Genomic DNA, 26,032 nt, shown 5'->3' with positions numbered 1-26,032 from the left:
GTCCTGCCCCGACCCCATATGATATTATTTATATTTTAAAATTTTCTTTTATTTTAAATAGCTTTACTTATCAAAAAATAATGTTAAGTAAAAAATTTTGGGGTTTTAAGTCATCGTGGTCGTGGGAAATTCGACTCTGTTGGGGATCGGAGATGGAAGACAACTTTTAATCCCAATAGAGGTCAAGGTTGGAGATGAGGAATATCATCCCTGCACCAAACCCGCCCCATTACCATTCAAGTCATTTGCAACAGAGGTTCCAATAGGCTTTACAATGGTAGTGCAGAAAAGTTTCTTTACCTTACCTGATGACGGATTAGCTATGTTTCATTTTAATTTTCAAAATCAAATGTGTCTCTTATGGGTCAAAGATTGTTTCAATAGGCTTAAGAGAGAGAGAGGGCGGTTGTCCTTGTGATTCGTTTGGGGATGTTGAAGAGAGAAAATGATTTGCCTAACATTTTGACCATTTAGGGGCAACTTTATTATTATAAAGTTTTTTGGAGCAAACTGTTAATGGTTATAAATGGTGCAATGATAGAAGTCCTGTTTATGTTATGTGGGGCCGGTCAAGAAGGCATATATAATTTAGTTTATGAAATGTACAAAGTATATATAAATAATTAACCCTTTAAACTTTTAGGTTGCATACTTCGTTGAGACGGTATAAGAGCCTATATATTTGATCAAGTGGTTTATTGCCCAGTTCATTATAATTAATTAAATTTCATCAGCAAGCCAACATGCTTTGATATGAGGGGGCATCTTAAAGAATACAAATTTATTTAAGGGATTTGATCACCTAATAGCTTAAGCTTTCTTTCTTTCATTCTGACTGTATATGATAATGTAAATGTGTGTTAGTATACAAAAAAAAAGGCTATATAATTCAAGAGGAAATAGAAAGATGTTTCTAGGAATCTCTAACAACATCTTACTCCCCAAATTATAGACCAATGCACTACAAAACCACTACTGACAGTAACAAACATAAGAACACAACCGATCAATAAAAAAAAAAAAGCTCGGAACTTAGACATTAACCATATCCGAAGGATTTGAACTTGAATTTGAAGTGAACCCAGAAACGAAAAGTTGCAGGCTTATGAACTTTTGAAGTTCGGATCTGGCATAGGGGTGAGCCCAGCATTAGAAGGATCTAGATTCATAGAGTTGAGCGTAAAGATAGGATCTTCAATAGAAGTTAACCCAGTATTAAAAGAATCCAGGTTCATGGGATTTTTGAAGAGTGTACCCAGCATAGAATTGAACCCAGCATTGGAAGGATCCGGGCTCAGTGAGTTGAACATAAAGAGAGGATCTAGCGTAGAAGTGAATCGAGAATTAAAAGGATCCAGACTCGAAAAAGAGTTTAAATTTACGGGTGGATCTGAAATGGGGTTAGGGCCCATATTGAAAGAAGCCATATGCATGGTGTTGCATTCAAGAAGTGGATCAACCAATGGAGTGAACCCAAAAACCTGCTGCTGTTGTTGCTCCTGCTGTCGTTGCATTTGCATTTGTAATTGCTCCTGTTGCCATGACTGAAACTGTTGCTGTTGCTGCTGCAACTGCTGGTGTTGTTGTTGCAGTTCCAGATGTTTTTGTTGCTGCTGTAATTGCTTTTCATGTAGTTGAGCAAGGAGCTGGTTCAACCTTTTCGTTTCATCCTTGAGAGATTTTATTTGAGCTGCAAGAGCCACACCTGTTAGCAATCTCTTTCCATTTTATCATACCATTCAATATATATATGGCATTTATTTTAGGGAGAAGTATGGATAGGCCCAATGCAGATTTTTGATTTCCACTGTAGAGCCATCAACATTTAAAATATCAACAACCCAAATTCTATGCACCAATGTCGGCCTATGAATTGGCATCAATTCCGATCTGGCACCTACCCCAACAGTACTTTAAGCCTACAAATTCTTACCCTGGGCTGAACTTCCATTCTCTCTTTATTTTATGAATTGATTTGATAACCATCCTAAAAGAAAATATAGAAGAAAACCCTATTCGACTAGTGATGCCTCTGAGGCTAGTTCTTTTGCCGGTATCTCATGCTTAAGTTGATTAATTGGGTAATTGATCAATTTCTATTTGTGCCATTATAATGGGTCTTATTAAAAATAAATTTTTTGGAGAATATTGATTTCTCCAAAGGGTGGATAAATTGCTTACCGATCTTTACCTAGTAAGTGAAAGGACAACTACCACCAAAAGTTACTTGGACAACTTTTTCCCCGGATAATTGCTTTATCCATTATGGATAAACTAACTGAAGCTCACATCTGCGGGACGTCCCACAGCACATCCCCGCCGTGCATTGAGAACATCTCCCGATGATAGTACCAATCTCAATGATGTGGAGATATTCCCAATACAGGGCGGGATGTGCTGTGGGACACTGGGGCGCAGATCTGAACTCAACGAACTGAGGCCCCAAAGAAATGGAATGCGCCCCAAATCCAATCAATCTTCTTTATATATAAGCACCTACATACCATCTTTAAGTGCTTCCTCAGCCAAGGCACGAGTCAACTTCTTCTCCATAGTAGTCCTTTCCACATTCAATCGCAGGCATTCACGCTCGTGATGTCTAACTTTCGTAGATAGAAGTGCTATTTCTGCCTAAAGTAAGATCAGGAATAACAACGGAGGAAAGAAGAAAAAGATGAGTGACATTATAGATTTTCCATAGGTTGTATGAAAGGAAGAAGTAATTAACCAAACCAACTAAGTATAGAGTTCAGAAAGCTTGATTACTTCCAGAGAATTCCTGTTATTCTCAAGATGAGCTACATATTGTTGCTTCTTCCTCCGTGATCTTTTTGCAGACTCCCGGTTAGCAAGGATCCTGCAATATGGAACAAGTAATGCTTACAATTAACTCTTTGAGCTTCTATTCTATTGATATTCATCCAATGTTCTACCTTGGGAAGAAAGAAACCAGCAAAGAAATCATAGAAATGTTAATTATAGGCTCACCGTCTTATTTTGTTGGGGTCCATGTTTGGATCAAACTTGTAGTCGGAGTCTAAAGTGCGATCGGAGTCGGTGGCAGAATCCGAGGGATTTGATTCTACTTTTTTTATACTTGGGTTCTTATCAGATGGTGTCGAGGAACTCTCGATCATCTTTTTCTTATCGGATGGAGTCGAAGATACTACTTCACTAGCAGACGACTTTAGATCTAAGAAATCGTCGCTGTGGCTTCTTTCTCCGATACACCCGGAGCTGGAAGGGATGCCAATCTTCAGGATTTTGGTGTTTCTGAATAATGCAGTTAAGTCACAGGCTGGCCAACGGTCAGATGCGAAATGTTCAATATTATCTTTAAGGCAGGACTGAAGGATGCCGCCGGTGGCGGTGTTGCTGCTTCTGCTTCTGCTTTCTCTACTGCTGTTGCGATTATGGGTGAGCTTACGACTCCCTGAAGCACTCCTTGGCTGCAAGCTTGAGGTCACCATTTCGTTCATGTCTGTCATTTCAAAAATACCGTTTCACATGAAAAACAAGCAACCAATACGCACCTCAGTTATTAGTACCAAAAGTTTTTCACTCAATCAAAATATATAACTGGAGTCTGGAGTCAGAAAGCAAGGAAAAGAAATAGAATTGAGTTCTTCTAAGTATTAATGTCAACAAAGGAAAGGAAAATAAAAGAATGGAAATTGAATGTGGGAGGGCTTATAAACCATACTTACTCTGAGTCTACTTCACCTGCATGAAATGAAGAACAAATCAAATACATTAAACAGAGAAGAAAGAAAGAAAGAAAGAAAGAACAAATTAAGAAGGAAATGAAAAGCATACTCAGAAGGAAATGGAACCTTTGCTTGCATTGAGCCTGAGCCTGCTTAGTCTCCTTTTCATGAATTGCCTCACCTTAAAAATATACACGAGCTAACTAAATATTAGGGAAAATTCAAAATTAGTACCTTGTACTTTGGGTCTAGTGTCACTTTGATCCCCCGATTTTAAAATATCATAAACTTTCAAAATGTGCTAATCTATTATATGCCATTAACCGGCCCATTAATCAGTCGTAAAGTGCCATTTAAAAAGACACAAATACCTTTCAATGTCGTATAATTCTCTTTATCAATCATCCAAAGTTGACAAAAAATGAATAGTTCCAAATCCTTACCTCTTTGTTCAAGAAAGTTGGGGTCATCAAAATACCTAGTGAGACGTAACTCCAACTTTTTAGAATAGAAGAGAGGATTTGAGACCGTTCATTTTTTATCAACATGTGAATGATTGAAAAAAAAAAATTAGATGACACTCAAAAGACATTTGTGTCTTTTCAAATATCACTTAATGACTGATTAATGAATTAATTAATGACATATGCCGGATTAACACATTTTAAAATTCCAGGACCAAAATAACACTAGACCAAAAGTACCATATACTAATTGAGAATTTTCCCAAAATATTAAATAAGTGTCAGAACTCTGACAACTGCCATCTTCCAATCTTTACCCACGTGTGCTTCTATCCTCGCCTTCACATATTCAAACAATGAAACAATGTGGTGAAAATTTCCGCTGGAAAAATTATTAAGAGCCGAGCACAATAATCGTTTCTAAAATACGCCACTGGTGTGAAAAGACTTTGATTTCCCTTTCGTCCACCCTCATTTATCTTCCTATACCAAAAACCGCCATAGTATCATGTGTAGGATTAATTAATGCAACTCCGGCTGGGTTGGTTCGGGTTGAGTTCAGGCCTAACCACCCAATCATGATATCTGGTTGATCATATACTTGGCTTTTCTTGAAACTTTACCTATTAAATTGAAAAATAAATGCAAAATTACTCATTATCATGCAATTGCACGTGCTAAATATATATGAAAATGATGATACATAGACATCATATTGTTTATATATCCTCCTGCTCTAACATAAAAATCATATCTTATTATATACATAGGTCAATACATACATCATACATAAAACAAGGATACTTAATTGTAAGTATGATGCATAGGGTTCAAGTTGCCCAAGGTATTCCCGACTGAACATTATACCCCCTCCCCAAAGAAAAAGAAAAGGGAAAATCTATGATATGGAAGGAATTTTGACCAATCAAAATCTACTTATGAATTTTGATAAATAACAGTTAATTCTCTATCGCATTTATGATTCTAGTTTATCGGTCAGTTGTTTTTTCGATATCATATCTTTTTCATATCATAATCGAACCTAAAAGAAAAAGCTTGACTTTATATCTATTTGGCATTTTTCAAATCTAATCCTAATCCAATTCAACCCTTCTTTTAGGGGCTGGGTTTAGGTTGGCCCAAACCAAATTCCCTATCATGAGACTAATAATTTCAAGATATTTTCTTGGTAAAGGGTTGTTTGGTAAATTCAATTCATCTTGCATGACCAAGGTTACCTTTATAAGGTGTTCTCCTAAATTTGTTTTTTAGTGGGATGGGGTTATGGTAATTAATAACCGCTCATTAAAGGAAGAGAAAAGCAGGATTTTCAGTGAGCTTAGGTGCATGAATTTTGGTGGAGATTATATTAATGGCACATTTAATACTACTATTATTGAGCCAAACCCATTAATGAGAAAAAATCCCTAGAACTAGCCATGTGGACAATTGAATGCCAATTATATGATTCTCGGCCTCCTAACAATGTTATACAAGCAAATCCTAACTGGCTACCGATCAAAGGGTTGGAATGTTCGACGATGATCGAACATCGTGAAATGTTCTACAATAAGGAAATTCGACGACTTATTATCTAAGATCGAATCGCAAGATACTTGTAATAATTTAGGAGTACAACTTGAGCGGGCTTGAGTTGAGCATTTGTTAAAATTTGAATAGGTTAGGACAATTTCATTATAAATTCTTTAAATTGGGTACCTAATTTACATCCCTAATATCATTGTTGGATTGTTAATTGATACTTGTAATTGACTTGCTAGTATTTGACCCATGGATGCTTATATGTATGAACACTTTTATCTTAATAATCTCTAATTAAATGAGTTAATCTTAGTTAACACGTTATTAATTGTGATTCAATACAGCAGCTTTGCTGTATTGAATCACAATTCACACTACTAGTACCATGAAATCATCATAAGGTCATAAATCATGCACAATTAGGTTGTAAATATTGCACCTGAGACCATTATACACAGGATATGCAATATTAAAACATTGTTGTTTCCAAACATCATTATCATCTAAGCCTTTTTCTAACCCAAGCCTAAATCTAAATTTATAAGTGTTAATTAGCTGGTTTTGGCATATGGTGTAGCAAAGCATTAGTCGAGCCTGACCATGATGGGCCTAATTAAACCCAGCTCAAGTCTAGCAAGAATTAGACATTCATCTGGTAGAGGACTGTTTTCTTTTCTTTTGGACTAGCATCTTCTTAGTTTATTGTAAACAAACCTCATCTTACCATTAAAGCTGCGTTTGACACAATGATTAAAGAAGTTCGGCTTCTATCAGGGCAACATCCGTTTGAGCAATTTTTACAGCTTTGCATTGGGAATATCTCCACACTCATATGCTTTATTTCATGGAGAGATATTCCCGATGCAAGATTGTAAGAGGTTGTTGGGATGGTGTGAGTACAGGCTTGCCCTGACCGAAGCCGATCTCATGATAAAGAGGTTTTACACCTTACAATTAAAGTTGGATTGGATGGGTAAAACGGAGAGAAAATTTGGTTTTGATATTCTGTTCATTTTAAAACTTTAAAAGGGAAGTCCATGTGTTGTAAATTAACTTATGAGTTGTGAGGGATAAGGATTATACAAAGTCGTTTTATTTTGTATCGTGAGTGTATTGTGGGCATTTTCTGAACTTTGTTAAAGCTCTAGAATTTGTGTAATTGCACTGTTAAAGCTCTAGTCCCAAGAGGCTGCATTAACAATCTCTAGTCGTTTTATTTTGTTTTCAAAACTGAATTCAAAAACATTTTTCTTAAATTTATAGTTTAAAAAACATGTTTTCTACTGATCATGTTCCTTAAGTCTTATAATTTCTATACTATAAAATTTCTTTTTTATTTTAAAAACAATCAATTAAATTTGATGATTTCAAAAGACATGTATTCTGTTTAGAAACAAAACCTACTTGCTTTTGCTTTATAACACAAAAACAAGTTTTGTAGATTGGATCCAGGTCGAATTCTAAGGTAATTTTCCATATGTTATAGGATCCAAACCAATTAACTAGTTTATATTTTGGATCCTTTCCAAATGCAAATAGTTTTAATAGTTCACCTAGCAATCATGCATGGTATGGAGGATGTCATAGAGCTGTCAATGGAGTCTGAAAGTCAATTGTTTTAGATTTTGATGATCAGCGGTTTAAATAAATAGATTGCATCTATTTTATAATTGCATTGGATGCGGATCCAATCCTATTGGATCTGGTTAAGTCCTAGTTAGTTTATATTGTACATACATACATAATTATATAAAAATAGATTTATGTTATTTATATAAGTCAAAGAGTGATTGATTTATTTATAATTTTTTTTTTTGTTTAAAGGATGGTAAAATGGATTGGATTGAATTTGAAAATCTGAAAGGATTTAGATCCAGTTCGTTGGATTTGGGATTTTAATAATTGGATTGGATTTAGGACTGTAAATGGATGATCCAATCCGAGATCAGATCGGATAATGGGATCCGATCAGAAATCGGATTAGATTCGGATCACCTCCTATCCAATCCGAAAAATATGTTATATATTTATTTTTATAAAAATATATAATACAGATATATATGTTTTTTATCTATTTCTAAATATATTGTTTATATTTTATTTTTGTAAATTTCTTATATTATTTATTTTTTATAAAAAACATGTATATATGTGATGAAAATAATTAAAAATACTTATATTATTTATTTTTTATTTAAATTGATATATTTATTTTTCTTTTAATAATATATTAAATTTTAAAGAAAATCAGTCGGATTGGATCATATTTGAATATTTGACTTCCCAATCGAATTCAGATTCAGATCCATATCTATATCCAATCGGATCTGCAATTAACAATATTGGATCGAATTCGAATAATGTTTCATCCCTAATTGGAATGGGATGTGACTAGATCCGATATGCAACCCGATTATTAGATATCAGATTTTACACTCTCCATTACATGCCATATGTATTGATAATCATGATGAAATCTCTTTTCACCAAAAACAATCTTGAGAAAACTCACGGAGAGGGGAAAGCAAATACGAAACATCCATTAAAGAGGGGTTGACAATTGCTGAACTGGCCGGATTGAATTGCTTATTGGTTTCTCTTTTAGTGGATAAGCCCGGTAGTTTTATAGTGAAATGTTTAAGTAAAGTAGTCACCTCAAAATGCCATTCAGCAATTATATAATAAGCAACCATATGAAAAGCAAATCCTTAAGTATTTTAGGCTTCAACAGTTATCAAACAGCCCCTAAACTAAAGTAACCTTGTTGGAAAGTGCGGTAGTAACTTCTAGAAATTAGAATAAAATTAAGAAAATCCATGGTCGGTACTCGGTAGTTAGATATAAGATAGATAGATTAGTTTATGAAGTGAGTATGACATGTGAAATTGGCGTATCTTTCCTTTTAAAAAAAGTCTGAGATCATTTGTATGAGAGCGTATATGGGTTTTGTTTGTCATCAAGTCATTTTTAGGAAAGAGATATCTGCAAGAGCCAGCTATACAATACCTCACGGCATCATGACTTGGCCCAAAGTGATCCACGTGTCTTCATCTCTACCCTCTGTTACTAAGAACATAATGAATCATTTTCTTTTCATCACATGGTTAATGAAATATTAACAGTCATAACTTAATCACAAAGGGAAAAATGGACCCATTGGTGATTGGTCCAAAAAAGCTAACCGAGGGAGTAGGATTTCCCTTGAGTTGAGAATACGGTAAATGCGGGCATAAGGCTTCTGAACCGGCCTGTAGATCTCTGCAACAACCGTGCTCCTCCAATAAGCCACAGTACCAACAATTAAAAAGCTGTTCCTCAAATTACCAAACTGTCCACCCTTTCATACATAAATAAATAAAATCAGATTATTCTAATTTGTTTCAAAGAGCCAAAACCTACAACAATTAATTCATATATTTCGTGTCTTTCTATTAAAACAAAGCCCACATTCATTTTTATATATTCTGGTGTGTGGCAACAAAAAAGGGTTGTAAATATTTTTAGTAATATTGTGTTTTAATAATATTTTCATCAGGAAGAATGAAAATAAGTAAGTAAAGGGTAGGTTTGTAAATTACTTAATTCTGACTAGGAAATTAAAGATGCATCTTTTTACTTTATGAACACTCTAAAGTTCAACTCGACCAACAGCCAAAGCGGACATTTCCAAGTGAGGAAAAAAAATGTAATGTGGTGACATGAAGGTCCCATTCTTTCTGTAGTATTAATTATAATCTCATCACCTACTCAACCAAATACATTCAAACTGATCTCTGTTGCTCTCTCTCTCCCTCTCTTTCTCTATATATCCAACCAGACTGGGGTCTCATCACTATGTACCCAGTACCCATACCCAACGGTTGTAAATTAAACTTCCCTCTCCCCTTAACTCCGTATTCATAAATAGATCAAAAACAAGAAGATAAGAGAAAGGGAGAGATGGGTGCTTCTTCTCATCTTCCTTCACCTGTATCTAGCAGGGGTGCTCTTCTGCTTCTCTTGCCGGAGCTCGTACTTGCCACTCATGCAGGCATCACAAGGCACTACAAGTTCAATGTACGTTGGCCGGAGATTCTCTCCTAGCTAATTAACTCCACTAGACAGCTTATGATGAGCAAAGAAATATGGGATTATTTCATTTCCTTTAATAATTTGCATCTTTTCTAATTCAAAGTTGATGATGAGCTTCTCTTATTGCAGATCAAGCTACAAAACGTAACAAGACTGTGCCACACGAAGAGCATCCCAACTGTGAACGGAAAGTTCCCCGGTCCTCGGATCGTCGCAAGAGAAGGGGATCGTTTGGTTATTAAGGTGGTTAACCATATCCAGAACAATGTCAGCTTGCACTGGTATGGAATCCTTTCTCCATCTTTTTTTTTTCTTGTCAATGCGTGCAGTTGTATGTATAGATGGTTGCTTCATGTTCATGGTGACTATGGGTGTCAATATTGGACCCGATTTGGATTGTACCCCATCCAATAAGACATATTGAATTGGACCAGTTCAGACTTAATGGTCCAAAGCATTTATTGGATTGGATTGGATTAGACTTGATCCATCTATAATGTATTTATATTGGATTGATTTGAGCCAATATCTAGCCCATTGATAGACGATAAGAATATAGGTGTCAATAGACCAAGTTTGAATTAGAATTAATCTAAATTAAAACAAATTTAGACAGATTGGATGGTCAAGACATTGAATTGGACCCATTCCAAATAATATTCATTAGATTGGATTAGATCTGGTCCATTTGTAACAAATTCACACCGGATTGGATTGGACTAATTGGACCAAATCCAATCCAATTAACACCCCTAAAGTAATCAATAACTTGGGGCGAATGGCCGAATGCAGGCATGGAATTCGACAGCTTCGGAGTGGATGGGCAGACGGACCAGCGTACGTGACCCAGTGCCCCATTCAAAGGGGCCAGTCCTATGTCTACAATTTCACCATCACAGGGCAGAGAGGGACGTTCTTTTGGCATGCCCACATCTCGTGGCTTAGATCCACCCTTTATGGACCCATTATCATCCTTCCCAAACGCGACGTTCCTTACCCGTTTGTCAAACCCTACAAGGAAGTTCCCCTCATCTTTGGTATTAACTGATTTAACGTCCGAAGTCCAAACACATATTTGATTCTTCTTCTTCCTCTTCAGTTTGGTTGACGTGAAATAAATTTGATTAATTTCCAGGAGAGTGGTGGAACGCAGACACTGAAGCAGTCATCCGACAGGCTCTGCAGTCTGGAGCAGGTCCCAACGTCTCTGATGCTTACACCATCAATGGACTTCCAGGGCCCTTGTACAACTGCTCAGCCAATGGTATGTGGGAAATCTTGGAACAGCATCATCAAGCTAAGACAAACATGGCTACATACATGCAGTTCTTAAGTAAATTTGTTTTTGGCGCCTATATATATGCATGGACAGATTCATTCAAGTTGAAGGTGAAGCCCGGGAAGACTTATCTCCTCCGCCTGATCAATGCTGCACTCAATGACGAACTCTTCTTCAGCATTGCCAAACACACCCTTACAGTTGTTGAGGCCGACGGCATCTACGTGAAGCCTTTTGACACCGACAAGCTTCTCATCACCCCTGGACAGACTACTGACGTTCTTCTCAAGACCAAACCTGACTTCCCTAATGCTACTTTCTTCATGGCTGCCAGTCCATATTTTACCGGTCTGGGCACCTTCGACAACTCCACCATTGCCGGAATCCTTGAATACGACGACCAACCATCCAATTCATCCGCCATTAACAGGAAGAAGCAGCTTCCACTGTTCCGACCAACACTCCCTCCCATCAACGATACCGCTTTTGTGGCCAACTTCTCTAGTAGAATCCGCAGCTTGGCCACTACACAGTTCCCAGCCAACGTCCCCCAGACTGTCGACAAGCGGTTTTTCTTCACAGTAGGACTGGGGTCAAGTCCATGCCCGAAGAACCAGAGCTGCCAAGGGCCCAACAATGGCACCAGAAAGTTCGCTGCTTCTGTGAATAATATCTCATTCGCACTCCCCACCACAGCTATTCTTCAAGCCCATTTCTTTGGGCAGGAGAAGGGGGTCTATACCAGTGATTTCCCCATAAATCCGCCCTTCCCCTTCAACTACACAGGCACTCCACCCAACAACACACTGGTGAGCAACGGTACCAAAGTTGTGGTGCTTCCCTTCAACACCAGCGTGGAGCTAGTGATGCAGGGCACTAGCATACTTGGTGCCGAGAGCCACCCCCTCCACCTTCATGGCTTCAACTTCTTTGTCGTCGGCCAGGGCTTCGGCAGCTTTGATCCTAACAAGGACCCTCCCAATTTCAATCTAGTGGATCCTGCCGAGAGGAACACCGTTGGTGTGCCATCCGGCGGTTGGGTTGCCATCCGCTTCTTGTCTGATAATCCAGGTGGGTTGTATATATAACACAACGCAACCAGTACTACTACTAGCTGTAGCAAAATTTCGGTTTTCAGCGGGATAGATATCACAAATCATGCATGAAGAAAATTTAAGTATTATACAGGTAAAAACATATATAAATTGGAAAATTCGAGCGGGATAAATACAATTAGGGGTGCGACCGAAAATCAATTGGGTCTTATATTGGATTGGGTTGGATTGAGCCAACTGGTCCATTGATATAAGATAAGAATTTAGGTGTCAATGAATCGAGTTTGGATTAAAACCAATCTAAATTAAAATGAATTTGAACAGATGGACTGTCCAGACATTGAATTGGACTGATAAAAAAGTATTCCAAAATATTCATTGAATTGGATTGGACATGATCCATTTATAATGGATTCACGTTGGATTGGACCAAATCCAGTCCAATTGACACCCCTAAATACAATTATATCTTAGGGGAGAGAACAAAGTTTACTCGTTACTATAATTATTTTAAATTCTTTTTATGCTTTTTCTATAGATTGATTAATGGCCGAAAATTTTTTGAATGATTGCTTATGAACAGGTGCTTGGTTTATGCACTGTCACTTTGAAGTCCACCTTAGCTGGGGATTGAGGATGGTGTGGATCGTCTTGGACGGAGAACATCCAAATCAGAAGTTACCACCTCCTCCTTCTGATCTTCCCAAGTGCTGACGCTGATCATTTTATTGTGATCAGGATCCTACCTTCATTTTTGGAGTGCTTTTTCCCTGTTTATTTATTTTTCTTTCATTTTCCATTTTGTTTTGTGTTTGATGGTTGACTGAGATTGGAGGATTTCTTTCCAAGTTCCAGCCCGCCACCCTCAGTTTGGTTTGGGTTGGAGAGTTGCAGCTGATGAAAGTTTGTCTAATAAACTGCATACATTTAATGAAATTTGGGAAATTGAGTTTCTTGCTGCCAAACACCAAGCTCCCTCTATTTTATTTTAGTTAGTTGTTGTATCGTTAGAATTCTAAATTCATATTTTTGGTGCTTTGTCTATCATCTTTCTTCCTTCCAAACTTCCCCGGTTATGTTGGTAAATTTTTATGAGAAAGCGGAGTTTCACAGAATCACAGTTCATTGCTTTCAAGCAAGCTCATCAGGGTTCAGATTCGGATCCGTTAAGAGTTGGATTCGAATTTGGATATATCCCAATCCAAAATGACCCGATTATAATTCTAATTGAATCAGATTAGAATCGGATATTCAATAAGATATTCGAATTTGAATCATGTTCTTGAAAATCGAATTCTGATCAGATTCGGATAGAAACAAATATACCCTTTACCAAATTCAATCCGATTCATTAATTTGCAACCCTATATCTCAACCATCCATCTCATTATATGAATAAAAAACAATTAACCAGAAGTTAATATTTTTTTTAACACAAGAAAAGCATATAAAACCCTTCTTGTTATCCAAGAAAAAAAAATGAATAGAAAATGCTTGAAGAAGAAGGACTATTTAGTCTTGTCAAGATCTTAATAATTGTCAAGTGCCAACCACAGATTGATTATAGGCCGGATTAATATTTTCTATGTGGTCGTAACTCCTCTACTTTAATTTCCACCCATTATCTAGAGAGCTCTTGATCCTCGATACTCTTCCAGTCCTCTCCTCTCAAATTCTCAATCCATCTATCTTCTTTCTTTTGTCAAGTATGTTTCACTAAAATCATTAAAAATATTTGTTGCATAAATTTATTGGTAGACTTTAAACTTTTTTTTTTCCTTTATGCATACTCATGTCCAGAGTAGATTAATAATCCTCTCGTGAAGAAAATAAATCCAAAGAATAATTGTGTTAATTTGTCGCTGAAATTCTGTTGCCTTGATCAAGAAGCGATGTTATAAACGACTTACTGCTTTGTCTTTTCGCGAATAAGATATTAGCAGGTTGCGAGTTCCTAAACAAGAAAAGTGGGTTAATTAAGATATCGTTTGAATATTAAAGCAATAAATCATTATTAAACGTCTCTAAAACACTTTATGTTTGATCTCCTTTATAGCCGAATAGGGCAACTTTTGGCCCTAATATCAATAAGAATAATATTTTTAAAATAATTATTAAAATAGGTTAACTTTTTTAAAAAATATATCAAATAGGGGCAGAAAGACTATTAAGCTTTAATGGAACGGGTTTCTAAGAGACCAGAATATTTACATCCCTACTATGTCGCTCACGTCATCTATTCCTACACTATGAACAAGGTTCACAGAGGAAGTTGTGAAATCTAGCATAATTTCACCACTGATGGAGCCTCTTTGAGGGAAGAACAGTTGGGTCTAGCAAAGAGCCGCCGCTCGACTTGCTTACCAGAGGGGTGGGAAGCTTGGAGATGGAGAATCGAAAAGCAGAGGAATGGGCTAGCCAGATTCAGTGCTGTATTCTCTAGAAAATCATGCAGAAGAAGCTATGAATCTGGCATAATTTCACCACTAGTGGAGTTTCTTTGAGGGAAGATCAGTTGGGTCGAGCAAAGAGTTGCCGTTTGACTTGCTTACCAGTGCGACTGGCTTACCAAAGGGGTGGGAAGCTTGGAGATGGAGAATCGAAAAGAAGAGGGATGGGCTAGCTAGATTCAGTGCTGGTTTCTCTAGAAAGTCAAGCAGAGAGAGATAGAGGTGGGGAGATTTGTTCGGTGGTCTAAGGAAGAAGAAGATGAACAGTATTTCTCTCCCTTTTTGATAATTTAAATAAAAATTAACCTATTATAGAAATTATATTAAAAAGGTTATTTTTTATTGATATTAGGGCCGAAAAGTTGCTCTTATCGGTTAGAATCACTTTTTTCTTTCTTAAGGTGGCCTATGATGGCATAGACTTTTTATTTCATTTCTTAGGACACCCTTATAGTTTCAAGGATTTACTAAAATCTATTTTGTATCTTACTAAAACCTCCTATAGATAATAATGGATAATGATTATTTTGACCTTAATCTCCATTTGAAAAATGAAAATATCATTTTTTGTCCATAATAAGACATGACAACCACTCTATTTGGTCAATTTTGTATTTTTTTTTACAAAAAAAAAGTATTAGAGATACTTTTTGGAATAAATAATCATGAATTAACATGTTTTCACTCAGTTTGGGTGATCAGATAACTATTTTTGCAAAACAAACACTTTTTAGTGAAAGTATGATCAATTAATTAAGTTGCAAACTCAGGAAGGTTGCTTGGAAAGCCAGAAGGGAGGCTTCGTCAAGTAGTGGATCAGAATTTTTGAAGTTCCCCTCTCAGTCTGGTGCTTGGCAGTCTTCAAGGAGATAGCCAGATTGGAGATGCAGTGGCTGGCTTCATCTCCGTGTACCCGAACAATCTGGTCTGAAAAAACCTCGAGGCCCTCCGTCTTCTCATTTAGAGCGGAGCGGTCCGTAACATCCCAAGTTCGTAGGGCTGTAAGTAAAGTGACGGGATCTGCTGCTCTTCACAAATGGGCGCTTCACAGGCACATCCACCATGCATTGAGAACATCTCCCATAAAAAATAACTAATAAGTACGGCCAATGCACGATAGGATGTGTATGTGAGGCGCCAGCAGCTAGAGTGGGCTGAACCCGAGATCGATTGCTCTGCCTTTACACAAAGGACCGGACTTCTCTTTTTACGATCTGAAGTCGGCTTACGAATTGGGAAAGAGTGGAGGCTGTTGTAGGACCATGGGACTGTTGCGGCCCCTGCGAAATGGACTCGTTGCAAAAGGAAAAAGAAGGAAGCAGTGACATCTTCCGTTTCACGGGGTAAGAGAAGAGGCAGTGGAAGTTTTGCAGAGGCCTCTGACGTCGGGAGACGTTGAACATGGGGTGTCGCCTCAGAGTCTTTTCTCGCCAGTAGGGGGCGTGCTGTTGTGCAACTGCCGGCAGGAGTCGCGTGAGAGTTGGTGTTGCCGGAGGACCAGCCGCTGGAGAAGACAGGTCTCTCGGTCTCCTCAGCTTTTCATTTGGGGGCCCGGGTAGACCCGTTATGGGTCAACCCGATATCTATTGTTAGCCCGCCTACCTTTCAAGACAATGGGCTAGACTCGTTAGACTCGTTGGTGAAGCCCACTTTGGCAGGGGCCTCGCATGCTCTTGTCCCCCCGAAATCGGTTTGGGAGAAGCTGGAGAGTCTAAAGGTTTCTCCAAGAGGCATTGAAGGTTTGAATTATTAGACTTGAGGTTCTAAATAAGTAAATATCGGCATATGCGTCTTTATTGGTGTTTTATTTATTTATTTATTTATTTTTCAAAATTGATTTAAAAGAATCAGTTTAAGTCCTGGCTATCTTCTGAACTATGTATAAGAAAGGCTCCGATATAATATGTATCGACCAATACGTAATAATATTTTGAAATTTGAACCTTTCCTTGCTTGCTAAGACCCCTCACCCAGATCTAAAAGTAGTACTGACTTCTATTAATGTCTTCCCTTGGAATTAAGCGTGCCTTTGGATGTAGATTTGGAGGATGAACCCGTGTTTGAATTGCAAGAGAAAGAATGATTGATGCACGCTTATAGGGCCGTTGTAGCTCAGGTGGAGCAGCTGTTGGAATTTGGGAAGCTTCTTGGGGCTTCTTACGGAGCGGAGCAAGAGCCCCAGTTACGAGATTGGTTTAATTCCTCACTTGTCAACGAAGTGAAGGCTCATACCCCTCGGAACGATATGTGCTTGGAGGTGGAAAAAGCGGTGGAGACAGAAAGTTCCTGGTCAGATGTTTCAGCAACCTCTACTTCGGGCACTCGCAGCACCAGGAAAAGGGGTAATAGAGGCAGAGGAAGAAACAGTGTGGCCCGTTAATTTGCGGGCCAGGTTCTTTCTAGTTTTTTGGGGTGTTTTTAAGGTCCGTTTGGTTTGAGGTAATAGGAGTCTGGAATCGGAATTGGAATGGCCCATTTCCATTTCAAGTGCTTGGTTGATCGGAATGGAAATCCCATTCCCATTCTATGGGGGAATGGCCATTCCTGACCCTCCCCAGGGAATGTGATTCCCATTCCGGTTTATGGTTTTTTAATTTTTTGGACAAAAATGCCTTCCTCATTTTCAATCCAGTCGAAGAGACGAAACAGGAGATTGGAGTTTCCCCATTTTCAATCCAGTTGAAGAGACAAAACAGAGATTGCGAGAACTCCAAGCCTTCTTCCATCGCCGAACAGAGAGCTGAACCAACCTCTGGCGAGGTAAAACAACTGCTGAACCATTCTCCACCACCACCACCACCTCCTCCTCCTCCTCCTTCGAAATTAACCGCATGCTCTGATTGAACCAACCTCCGGCGAGGTAAGGCCACTGATTGAATCTTCTTCTTCTTCCTCACCGGATACAATCTAAAATCGTTTCATCCTAAACCTCGTGCAGAGTCTTCATCTAGAGCACCGATCGCTGCAGTAGTTCAAAGGGAGAGAGAGAGAGAGATTAAGGGCGAGTGATTCAAAATCAAAGCTCGTCTCAAATCTTCCCCTACAACATCCATCGATTCCAAGCCAATATTCTAACAGGTAAGTGCGTTCTACAATATTTCACCATTTTTCTGGTTTCGTTTCTTCCATTTTATGTTTATGACTCTATTTAAGTTGTTGTTGTCTCGAATTGACTTGGGCCTGGGGGAGAGGGATGGAGCTGGTTCTGTCGAATCAGCTCGTAAACTACTAAACTCTCAACGCCTACCCAACCTCTTCATTTTTTCTTTCTAACTCCGATTAGGGACTCAATGCATGATTAGTGCGATTGATGACCTTATGATATATATTTTTTTTCTTTCCCTGTTTTCTCTTCCTAATTTTAAATATGATGTCATTAGTCCAGTTGATGGTTATTTCGTCTGAATTATCTGGCCGACAACTGATCTGAACTCTCCGATAAGCAGGGAGTTTCCCTGTAGTAGGCAATATAAGAAATAGATAAATTATAAATTGTGATTAATAAAAAATGATAAAAAAATAATAATAAAAAGAAAAGGGAATACATTAGAAGAAAAAATGCCTCTCTACAGATTAGAAGTGCTGGTTGTAATTAATTATTCCCCTCCTCCTTTCCATGAGCTTTCAAGGACCCATGTGATCCCTTTATCTCACATGCATGCTCCCACCTCCTTTATTTGATAGATGAGAGAGGATGAGAATAGCTGCATGTTCAGATGGGTCCAAAGATCAGCTAATTCACTGGAAGATAATGTGGCATTGTGGCTAGGGTAGGGGTGGAGAGATATAACCTGTATTGGGGTTCATTCCTTCCTGAGTGGCTCCTTTTGTATTTTAGTTTTTGAGATAGTGCATGCTTTTCTGCCTTCTATTTTTAGTTTGCCTTATTAGTGCAAAGATGTTGAGGTGGTATCAGGTGATTGTGGTCTGGTCTCTCATGTAAAAAGCTGTCAATTGTATATTTCTTTCTTTCTTCTCCTAATAAAGTTTTAATCTCCCATAAGAGAAGGGTTGCAGTGACCTGTTTCAAGCTGTAAGCCCAACAAGTTTAACAATAGATAATAGGTCCGATAACAAAACTAACAAAAAGTTGCAGAGAAAAGCCAATAAAATACTAGGCTTGCTACATAAATAGATTAGGTGTCTATTCTACAAATTACAACAACATGATTATTACTTGATATACTTGGTAATCAGTCAATGACAGAAGCATAAAAATGCAATATTATTAAATACTATACCTTGGAACATCAGGTCTGTTAACCATACTTGTTGTGATGCCATGGACATGGGAATTGAGGATAACACGTTCTAGGTTGACTAGAGTTTGGAATGTACTGTTCTCACCTCCCAGGAGATCCTGAATTGCAATCTCAATGATTCGTTCGTTTTCTCTGCTCAATCAAATGGTTTCAATATCATAAACAAAAAATGTGACAAGTTGCTCTAGTACTTTGCTATCTGAAAGCTTGTCTCGAATGTCACAGTATTGAACTCTTTCAAATTCTATCAGCTTTGGCTTATTTATGTTTAACCTAGTTGTTGCTGTAACTTTTCTGTCCAACACTTTGTGCCTGATTTCATATAGTTTACTGGTCTGATCAGGTGTGCCGGCATGACATGGCATGACGGCATGGGGGTGTGCCAGATCCTGCATGAGGTCCATGGGCTGGCACGACACTATGTGTGCCACGCCGCTTGTGGCCCACGTGCCAGCATGGCCCAACCTGCGGCATGACACGCACTGTGGGCTAGCACTACACGACCCACCTGACGAACTAGCTAATTTCAACATTTTGGGGTTTTTTTATAGAAATACCCCCCCCCCCCCCCAACAATTATAAACAATTATACAGGGGGTATTTTGTATTTTGGTTTTGGGGGAAAAAGAATGACACAAATGTCCCCAACAACTATATAACAACTAGTTTGGAGGGGCATTTTGGGTAAAGTGATAAATAACTTTACAATGACCATAATACCCCTCCCAACAGTACATCTGATGTTTCTCCTAAAGTAGATGATCAAAGTCAAAAACAATAGGAGAAAATGATGAAGCCAATATATTTTGTATACATGCATTTGAAACCCGCCTGACACGGCCCACGTGCTGTAACTTTTATATGACTATAGTTTTCATTTCCTACGTTTATATGTCGCTGCTTCCATCTTCCCCTATATTGTTCCTTTGCAGAAGGTTGATGGGTGCTAGATCCATGCACATAAAAACTACAACTGTTTTCAAGTGTGTAAGTTTGGTACTTCTCTAACCAAAAACGGGCCAAGATCCTTGGTTGAAGGAATGAACTTCCTTTTAATAGAGATGAGACTCTGCACATAGGGTGCTGTAAAAATGAAAAAGACATAACCTGCTCTCATCTGGACTCAAATTAAAACAGAGTAAGCTTGCAACCAATAACACGTCCTGACTCACACAAGCACTTTATCTTGACCTGAAGAAGTAGATAGAAACCATTTTGGTTAGGTGCATTACAAGGAAATATATATTATGTGCATGTATAGCACAGAACAAATTTAGCTCCACCTCAAGAGAAAACAAACTTCACAATGAATTCAGAAAAGAAACCTGAACTTCTGCATTAACTGTTCAAATGGGAATATCCATTAGGTTATCGTAACCATGACTTAAGAACTCATAAGTTGGCCATAAAGCTGGTAATGAACCTTCAGAATAGCTTATCTGCCAGATGTGTACAGGCACCTGCTTACTCATTTTACAGGAGCAACTAATGTTTAGCTTCCTTTGCCATTAGGTGGCAAACTAATCAATGGGTACTTATGTATCATATCTGATGTGAGAGCAAAATATCCCATTGTTGAATCCATGGGCTATATAATTATATTTTGAATCTTATCCAAAATTGAAACATACAAAGTTTGTTTTCCCCCTACCACACTCAATTCATTTTTCTGAATTTTTTGCAAAATTATTGTAATTTCTGCAATTTTCTGATTTTCTTGCAATTTTCTACAATTTCTGCAAAATTCCTGATATTTTCATTCATTTTTTTCTGAATTTTTTGCAAAATTATTTGTAATATTATTGTAAGTTCTGCAATTTCTGCAAAATTTCAGGTATTTTCATGCATTTTTTTGCAATTTCCTGCAAAATTTCTAGTATTTTCATGCATTTTCTGAATGTGCTGCAAAATTGTTGTAATTTCTGCATTTTTCCTGCAAAATTTTTACTTTTTTTTTTTTTTGCAATTTCTGCAAATTTTGAGTATTTTCATGCGTTTTTCTGAATTTTCTGCAAAATTATTGTAATTTCTGCATTTGTTTTGGTATTTTCATGCATCTTCTGCTTTTTTATTTTTATTAGGGGCAAAATTGAAAATCATGGCCAATTCCGATTCCAGCCTCTTGATGAACCAAACAGCATCAATCGGAATCTGATTCCGATTCCTGTTTGAACCAAACACTTAGGGGAATAGACCATTCCGATTCCGATTCTAAAAGATTCTCATTCTGATTCCGATCACGAATCAAACGGACCCAGGTGGTATAAATGGGGTTTGTAAGAGGATTGTAATGAGATTTCGAGGCTTTTGGTGGTTAGGTTTTGACGGAGGATCAGGTTCCAAGTATTCTCGAGTGTGTTTTGCCATGTTTTTGGCCATGAGTGCTGTGGACTCGGGTTGTAAGAGGATTCCTTTGGGATCTGCTGGTTTTATTGCATTGTATATTTGTATCTCTTGTATATCCTTTTTTTTTCTTTATGAATAAAAGATACTTCATTTTTTTGAAAAAAAAAAAATTAAATAGGTTACAAATTATAAGGAGTATTTTAGTAAAATAAAAAAGTAGGTTAAACTAAATCCGTAAAATTATAGAGGATATTCTAATAAATGATCCCTTTTAATTATATTAATTCATAAATATTAAAGGGGAGACTAACCCCTCTTGAGATGAGAACCAAATATTGTATGTTAATTCATTTCTGCATTCGGATCATATTAGGTTTGGATGTCTGTAAGTTTCAGGCCATCAGAATCAAACACAACCAGCGATGATTAATCCTCGATTTCTGGTGGTTTTAATTGGTGCTTGAACCAGCTAGTTAAACATGTCAAAGTGGATGTTGTATCAAAATCTGTCGTCATTGCTTTACCCACATTTGCCTATATTATGAATTGTTGGGTTTATGCGGTTTCATCAAGGGTATTTTTGGAAAATCTTATAAATTTAATTTGTGTTATGTCTTGTAATCTCAGCCATTGGAGATAATTAAGATTTAAGGGCTAGTATTTATTAGGTTTTTCTTCTTTTGTTGTCTTTTGTCTTTTGAGAAAAAGAAAGAGAAGAGAAGTAGATAAGAAGAAAAAACACATTAACGTTATAAAAAGAAGGGCTGTAGAAGGAGAGCCATTATAACTCTATTAGAAGCTTCTATAGTGGATTTCTTGTTCTTGAACGTCTGTGGACGTAGGCCATAGTGCTGAACCACGTAAATCCGGTGTGCTCTCTATCTCTCTTCCATTTCTACTTTATGAGTTCTACATGTTAAATTTCTGCTCTTGTGTGTTTGTTATGCTTGAATACACTGTTCCATTAGCATAGTTTTAAACATTTAGAGAAATATCTTCCCATAAAGGAGATCGACTTCTATTAGGGCAAATATGTGTCCACACCGTTCTAACAGCTTTTTGCAACCTTGCATTGGGAATATCTCTCCATAAAATAAAACACACAAGTATGAAGATATTCTCAATGCAAGGCAGTAAAAGCTGCTCAAATGGACTTTGCCTTGACTGAAGCCGAACTCCCCATAAAGCATGAATGATTTGGTAGATATTTCCAATGCATAGCTGTAATATCCTGCATGGTGGGATGTGGGAACAACTTAAGGGAAACAGATCCAAACCCATCATTGCATGGTAAACGTGGATTAAGGACCGTTAACAGGTTAGGGTTCTTGTTGAATCTTGGCTTCGGTTAACAGGTTGATAATGTTTTTAGAAAATGGCAGGCAGTAGCAGGCGGTCAAAACTGAGTACTTGAATGTATTAAGGGGACTGTGATTATGACCTCTATCCCAATTCGAGTTGTGAATGGATTGGATCATGATATAAACCCAATTAGCTTAATTTTATACAAGACACAAAAAGACAAAAGTGGATCTAAGATCAAGGGTTCACACTCGAACTTAGGCCCAACTCACAATTATGAATGGCAACGAGGCGGGTTTGGGGTAGGGATCAGATTTGCCATCCTTTGCCCCCAATCCTTGTCAAGGATAAAAATTTAAATTATAAATAATGTTTTAAATATGTTTTGATATAAATATATAATATAAATAATATATTAAATATAAATAACATTTAAATTTATATAAATATATAATTGGCGTCGAGGTAGGGCGGGGACCTCAATCTCCATCCCCGATCCCGACCTCGATCAGGGATTCCTATTAATCCCTATCCCCATCCCCGCCTCGCCAAAACAATCCCCATCCCCGACCCTAGTCGGGTCCCCATCGAGGATGGGGAAGATTGTCACCCCTACCTACAACCACCGATCACTAAAACAAACAGAAAGTTAGATATTTACATCAAAACCCTATCCCTAGTACCTATCCATAGACAAAAAACGGAAACCGCCAAAGTACATCAACAAAAAAAACTAGAAAGCTATCCCCACCAATACAAGCATCACAGCAAAGGTGGACACCCCAACCTAACAGAGCTCAAGACGTAGTATGTGTTTGATTCCGTTTATGTTTATTGAGTAAACACTGCCTCATAGGTGCCCTATTAGCAAAGGCCTCATTAATTGCATTTGTATGTATTGCAAACATCGATTTCTGTGCAACTCTCCTGTTTTAGGAAGCTTCATTTTGGAGCTTCCCCCAACGGGTAGGCGTTTATTGGCACCTTTGCTGATGTGGTGCCTAATGGTGCCTACATGTTATAAACACCCTCATTAATTGCTTTTCTCAGTTTTGTAGCCACACAAGTACAAAACGTTTATTCAATAAACGTAAACAGAACCAAACACCCTCATAATATATGTTTGGTTTCGTGGATGTTTTTTGATGGATAGTTTTCAAATAAACATTACTTTAAATATTTTTTTAATTTGGCTATTTGGTGGGGTATTTCTAGTAACACCCAAGTTACTTGCCACATCAACAATAATAAACATTTCTTGTTGTTTGGCTGTTTGATGGGCATTTCAAGAAACAATAGTATGCATATTTAGTGTGACATTGTTCTTTGATATTCCGACAACAATGGCATGATTTCTGGCAATAATGCCATGATTTTGGTGACAAGAACAATGCAACAAACAATGAAGATGGTTATTCTGTTATTGGGGTTTGATGATAGAATGCGAAGAAACTCTTCTCCATTAAAACTATATACCAGTCAGTACTTAGTAGTCACCAAAATTTTATTTCTATTGGCTTTGAGAAAAACGGAAAATGATGACTATAGAGTAGGGGTCAAGGTTCAAAATATCGGTATATATCAGCTTGTATTGGCCGATATGTGTCGTATCGGGGCCTTTCCGATATGCCTCTACAAGGGATGTATTGGGTTAGACCATGGTTCAGAGGGTAGCTAGGACTTAAATCGACCCCTCTGAACTAGTTTTGAAAAAATTAAAAATAAAACATAAAAAAAGCATCAATCTGCATATTGGCCTGTATCAATATTTAGAACCTTGGTAGGGGTATAAACAGTATTTGAGAATTCGATTTCGAATTTGAGATTTGATATAATCAAATTGAATTTGGATAAATACGAATATCTAATCAATGGAATTCAGATATGACCTGATCTAATTCAATAAATATCTGAATTCAACTGATTATTTAATTCTAATATATAATATATAAATTATATAAATAATTTATATACTTTATATAAATAAAATATTTATTTTATATATTTATTAATTACCTAAAATAATTAATTGATCAAATTTTAATGATGTAAAACCATATTTGAAACAAACAATGAATTGAAAGGCTTGCTGCCGACTTGTGGCAATCTAATATATTTATATAAGAAGAGTCTTAGTTACAATAGGATTAGGTAAGTTACAGAGCAGAGTTATCTAGACAAAGTCCTAGTCTATTGAACCTCCAGAGAGCTATCTTTATTGAGGAGTAGAATCCAGGTAGGAGTCTTGTCGATCTGGACATTCACCAATATTCCCCTACAAGCTCAACGGGGTGGATACCAACACATTGAGCTTGGATTGAAGAAAGGAGAAACGCGGATTGGATAGAGCCTTTGTAAACACGTCAGCCAGTTGATCCTAAGAGGAAAGTTGTAGTCAATGGCTAGGTGCTTGGTGCAATCATGATAGATGGGGTTCGCAGCCAAGTATGTAGCACCAATATTGTCACAAAACAACATCGGGGGTATTTTGAGAGAAAAGCCAAGTTCCGTTAAAAGTGATTGCAACCAAATCAACTCAGCTGTGGTGTCTGCAAGCGACCTGAATTCTGATTCTGTACTAGAGCGAGCAATGGTGTGCTACTTACGAGAATAACAAGAAACAAGATGTGGGCCCAAATAAATAGCGTAGCCACTAGTTGAGCGTCGATCATCTGGGCATCTAGCGTAATTGGCATCTATATAGGCAATAAGAGAGACGTCTTTTCCAGGTTTAAACCATAATCCAGCATCCAAAGTATGTTTGAGATATTGAAGAATGCGTTTGGCTGCAATAAGATGATCTTCGGTGGGGCACATGTATTGGCAAACACGATTTGCAGCAAAGGATATATCAGGTCGTATCAAAGTGACTACTTTGGCAAACACGATTTGCACTACATGTATCTGCTAGAGGCTTGCCACCAGATTTGGAGAGAGAGGAAGAAGGCGCAAGCGAAGAAATGACTACTTTGGCACCATCCAAATTGGTGCATTTCAACAAGTCATAGATGTACTTACATTGAGAAATAACCACGCCTTGGGAAGAATGAGATACCTCCATCCCAAAAAAGTAGTGTACAACACCAAGATCTTTAATGACAAACTCTTTAGCTAGCGAGTTCAAGAGAGTAGAGATGGCAGAAGAACTGTTCCCAGTTAATAAGATATCATCAACATATATAAGCAAGAAAAGCATAACACCATCTTTTCTATAGAAGAACAATGAGGGATCCGCAGTAGCCCCACAAAACCCAAGAGATTGTAAAAATGAGGCAAGACGATGAAACCAAGCTCATGGAGCTTGTTTCAATCCATAGAGAGCCTTATGTAATTAGAAAACATGTGTAGGATGTTGAGGGTCAACAAAACGTTGTGGTTGTTCCATAAAGACTTCCTCTTGAAATTGTCCATGAAGGAAAGCATTGTGTACATCGAGTTGTCAGATGGGTCAGTTGTGCATAACAACAAGAGAAAGAACACTACGTATGGTGGTGTGATGGACCACCGGGCTGAAAGTATCATTAAAGTCAACCCCTGGTCGCTGAGTATAGCCA

At 37.6% G+C, this 26,032-nt stretch overlaps 2 protein-coding genes and 1 long non-coding RNA gene across 5 annotated transcripts; 2 read left to right on the top strand and 1 right to left on the bottom strand.

Moving 5' to 3' along the window:
* Window positions 1-820: 820 nt before the first annotated feature.
* On the bottom strand, window positions 821-3,933 carry LOC104602424 (uncharacterized). Its single transcript, XM_010266109.3, has 6 exons — window positions 3,817-3,933; window positions 3,708-3,723; window positions 2,989-3,481; window positions 2,767-2,857; window positions 2,505-2,631; window positions 821-1,690 (listed from the first exon to the last, which is right to left on the bottom strand). Exons 3-6 carry the CDS (start codon window positions 3,477-3,479, stop codon window positions 1,104-1,106), a joined length of 1,296 nt encoding a protein of 431 aa, XP_010264411.2. The 5' UTR covers window positions 3,480-3,481; window positions 3,708-3,723; window positions 3,817-3,933; the 3' UTR covers window positions 821-1,103.
* Window positions 3,934-9,565: 5,632 nt separating this feature from the next.
* On the top strand, window positions 9,566-13,074 carry LOC104602423 (laccase-17-like). Of its 2 annotated transcripts, XM_010266108.3 has the most exons (6): window positions 9,566-9,769; window positions 9,914-10,065; window positions 10,577-10,821; window positions 10,920-11,048; window positions 11,157-12,134; window positions 12,702-13,074. In XM_010266108.3, the coding sequence occupies exons 1-6, from the start codon at window positions 9,653-9,655 to the stop codon at window positions 12,830-12,832; spliced, it is 1,752 nt and encodes a 583-aa protein (XP_010264410.1). In that variant the 5' UTR covers window positions 9,566-9,652; the 3' UTR covers window positions 12,833-13,074. The 2 variants fall into 2 exon arrangements, with proteins under 2 accessions (XP_010264410.1, XP_088742932.1); XM_088886806.1 differs by having other exon boundaries at window positions 10,920-12,134.
* Window positions 13,075-15,712: 2,638 nt separating this feature from the next.
* Window positions 15,713-19,890, top strand: LOC104602327 (uncharacterized). Of its 2 annotated transcripts, XR_016080879.1 has the most exons (4): window positions 15,713-16,307; window positions 16,608-17,428; window positions 17,507-17,646; window positions 19,174-19,890. It is a non-coding gene; the product is annotated as an uncharacterized LOC104602327 (long non-coding RNA). The 2 variants fall into 2 exon arrangements; XR_736065.3 differs by lacking the exon at window positions 15,713-16,307 and having other exon boundaries at window positions 16,458-17,428.
* Window positions 19,891-26,032: the final 6,142 nt, after the last annotated feature.

Source organism: Nelumbo nucifera, chromosome 1, assembly GCF_055504915.1.
Source record: "Nelumbo nucifera cultivar China Antique chromosome 1, China Antique-T2T, whole genome shotgun sequence".
Classification (NCBI taxonomy): Eukaryota; Viridiplantae; Streptophyta; class Magnoliopsida; order Proteales; family Nelumbonaceae; genus Nelumbo; species Nelumbo nucifera.
Note: the sequence above shows the minus strand (reverse complement) of the source record. Positions and strands in the feature narration are given on the sequence as shown.

Bases quoted from the DNA above. Each gene is read 5' to 3' on its own strand.
- LOC104602424 (XM_010266109.3), bottom strand. From the start codon at position 3,479: ATGAACGAAATGGTGACCTCAAGCTTGCAGCCAAGGAGTGCTTCAGGG. The intron at 2,858-2,988 runs GTGAGCCTATAA...TCCATATTGCAG, and splicing joins GACCCCAACAAAATAAGACG to GATCCTTGCTAACCGGGAGT. The intron at 2,632-2,766 runs GTAATCAAGCTT...ATCTTACTTTAG, and splicing joins ATAACAGGAATTCTCTGGAA to GCAGAAATAGCACTTCTATC.
- LOC104602423 (XM_088886806.1), top strand. From the start codon at position 9,653: ATGGGTGCTTCTTCTCATCTTCCTTCACCTGTATCTAGCAGGGGTGCT. The intron at 10,066-10,576 runs GTATGGAATCCT...GGCCGAATGCAG, and splicing joins AACAATGTCAGCTTGCACTG to GCATGGAATTCGACAGCTTC. The intron at 12,135-12,701 runs GTGGGTTGTATA...GCTTATGAACAG, and splicing joins CTTCTTGTCTGATAATCCAG to GTGCTTGGTTTATGCACTGT.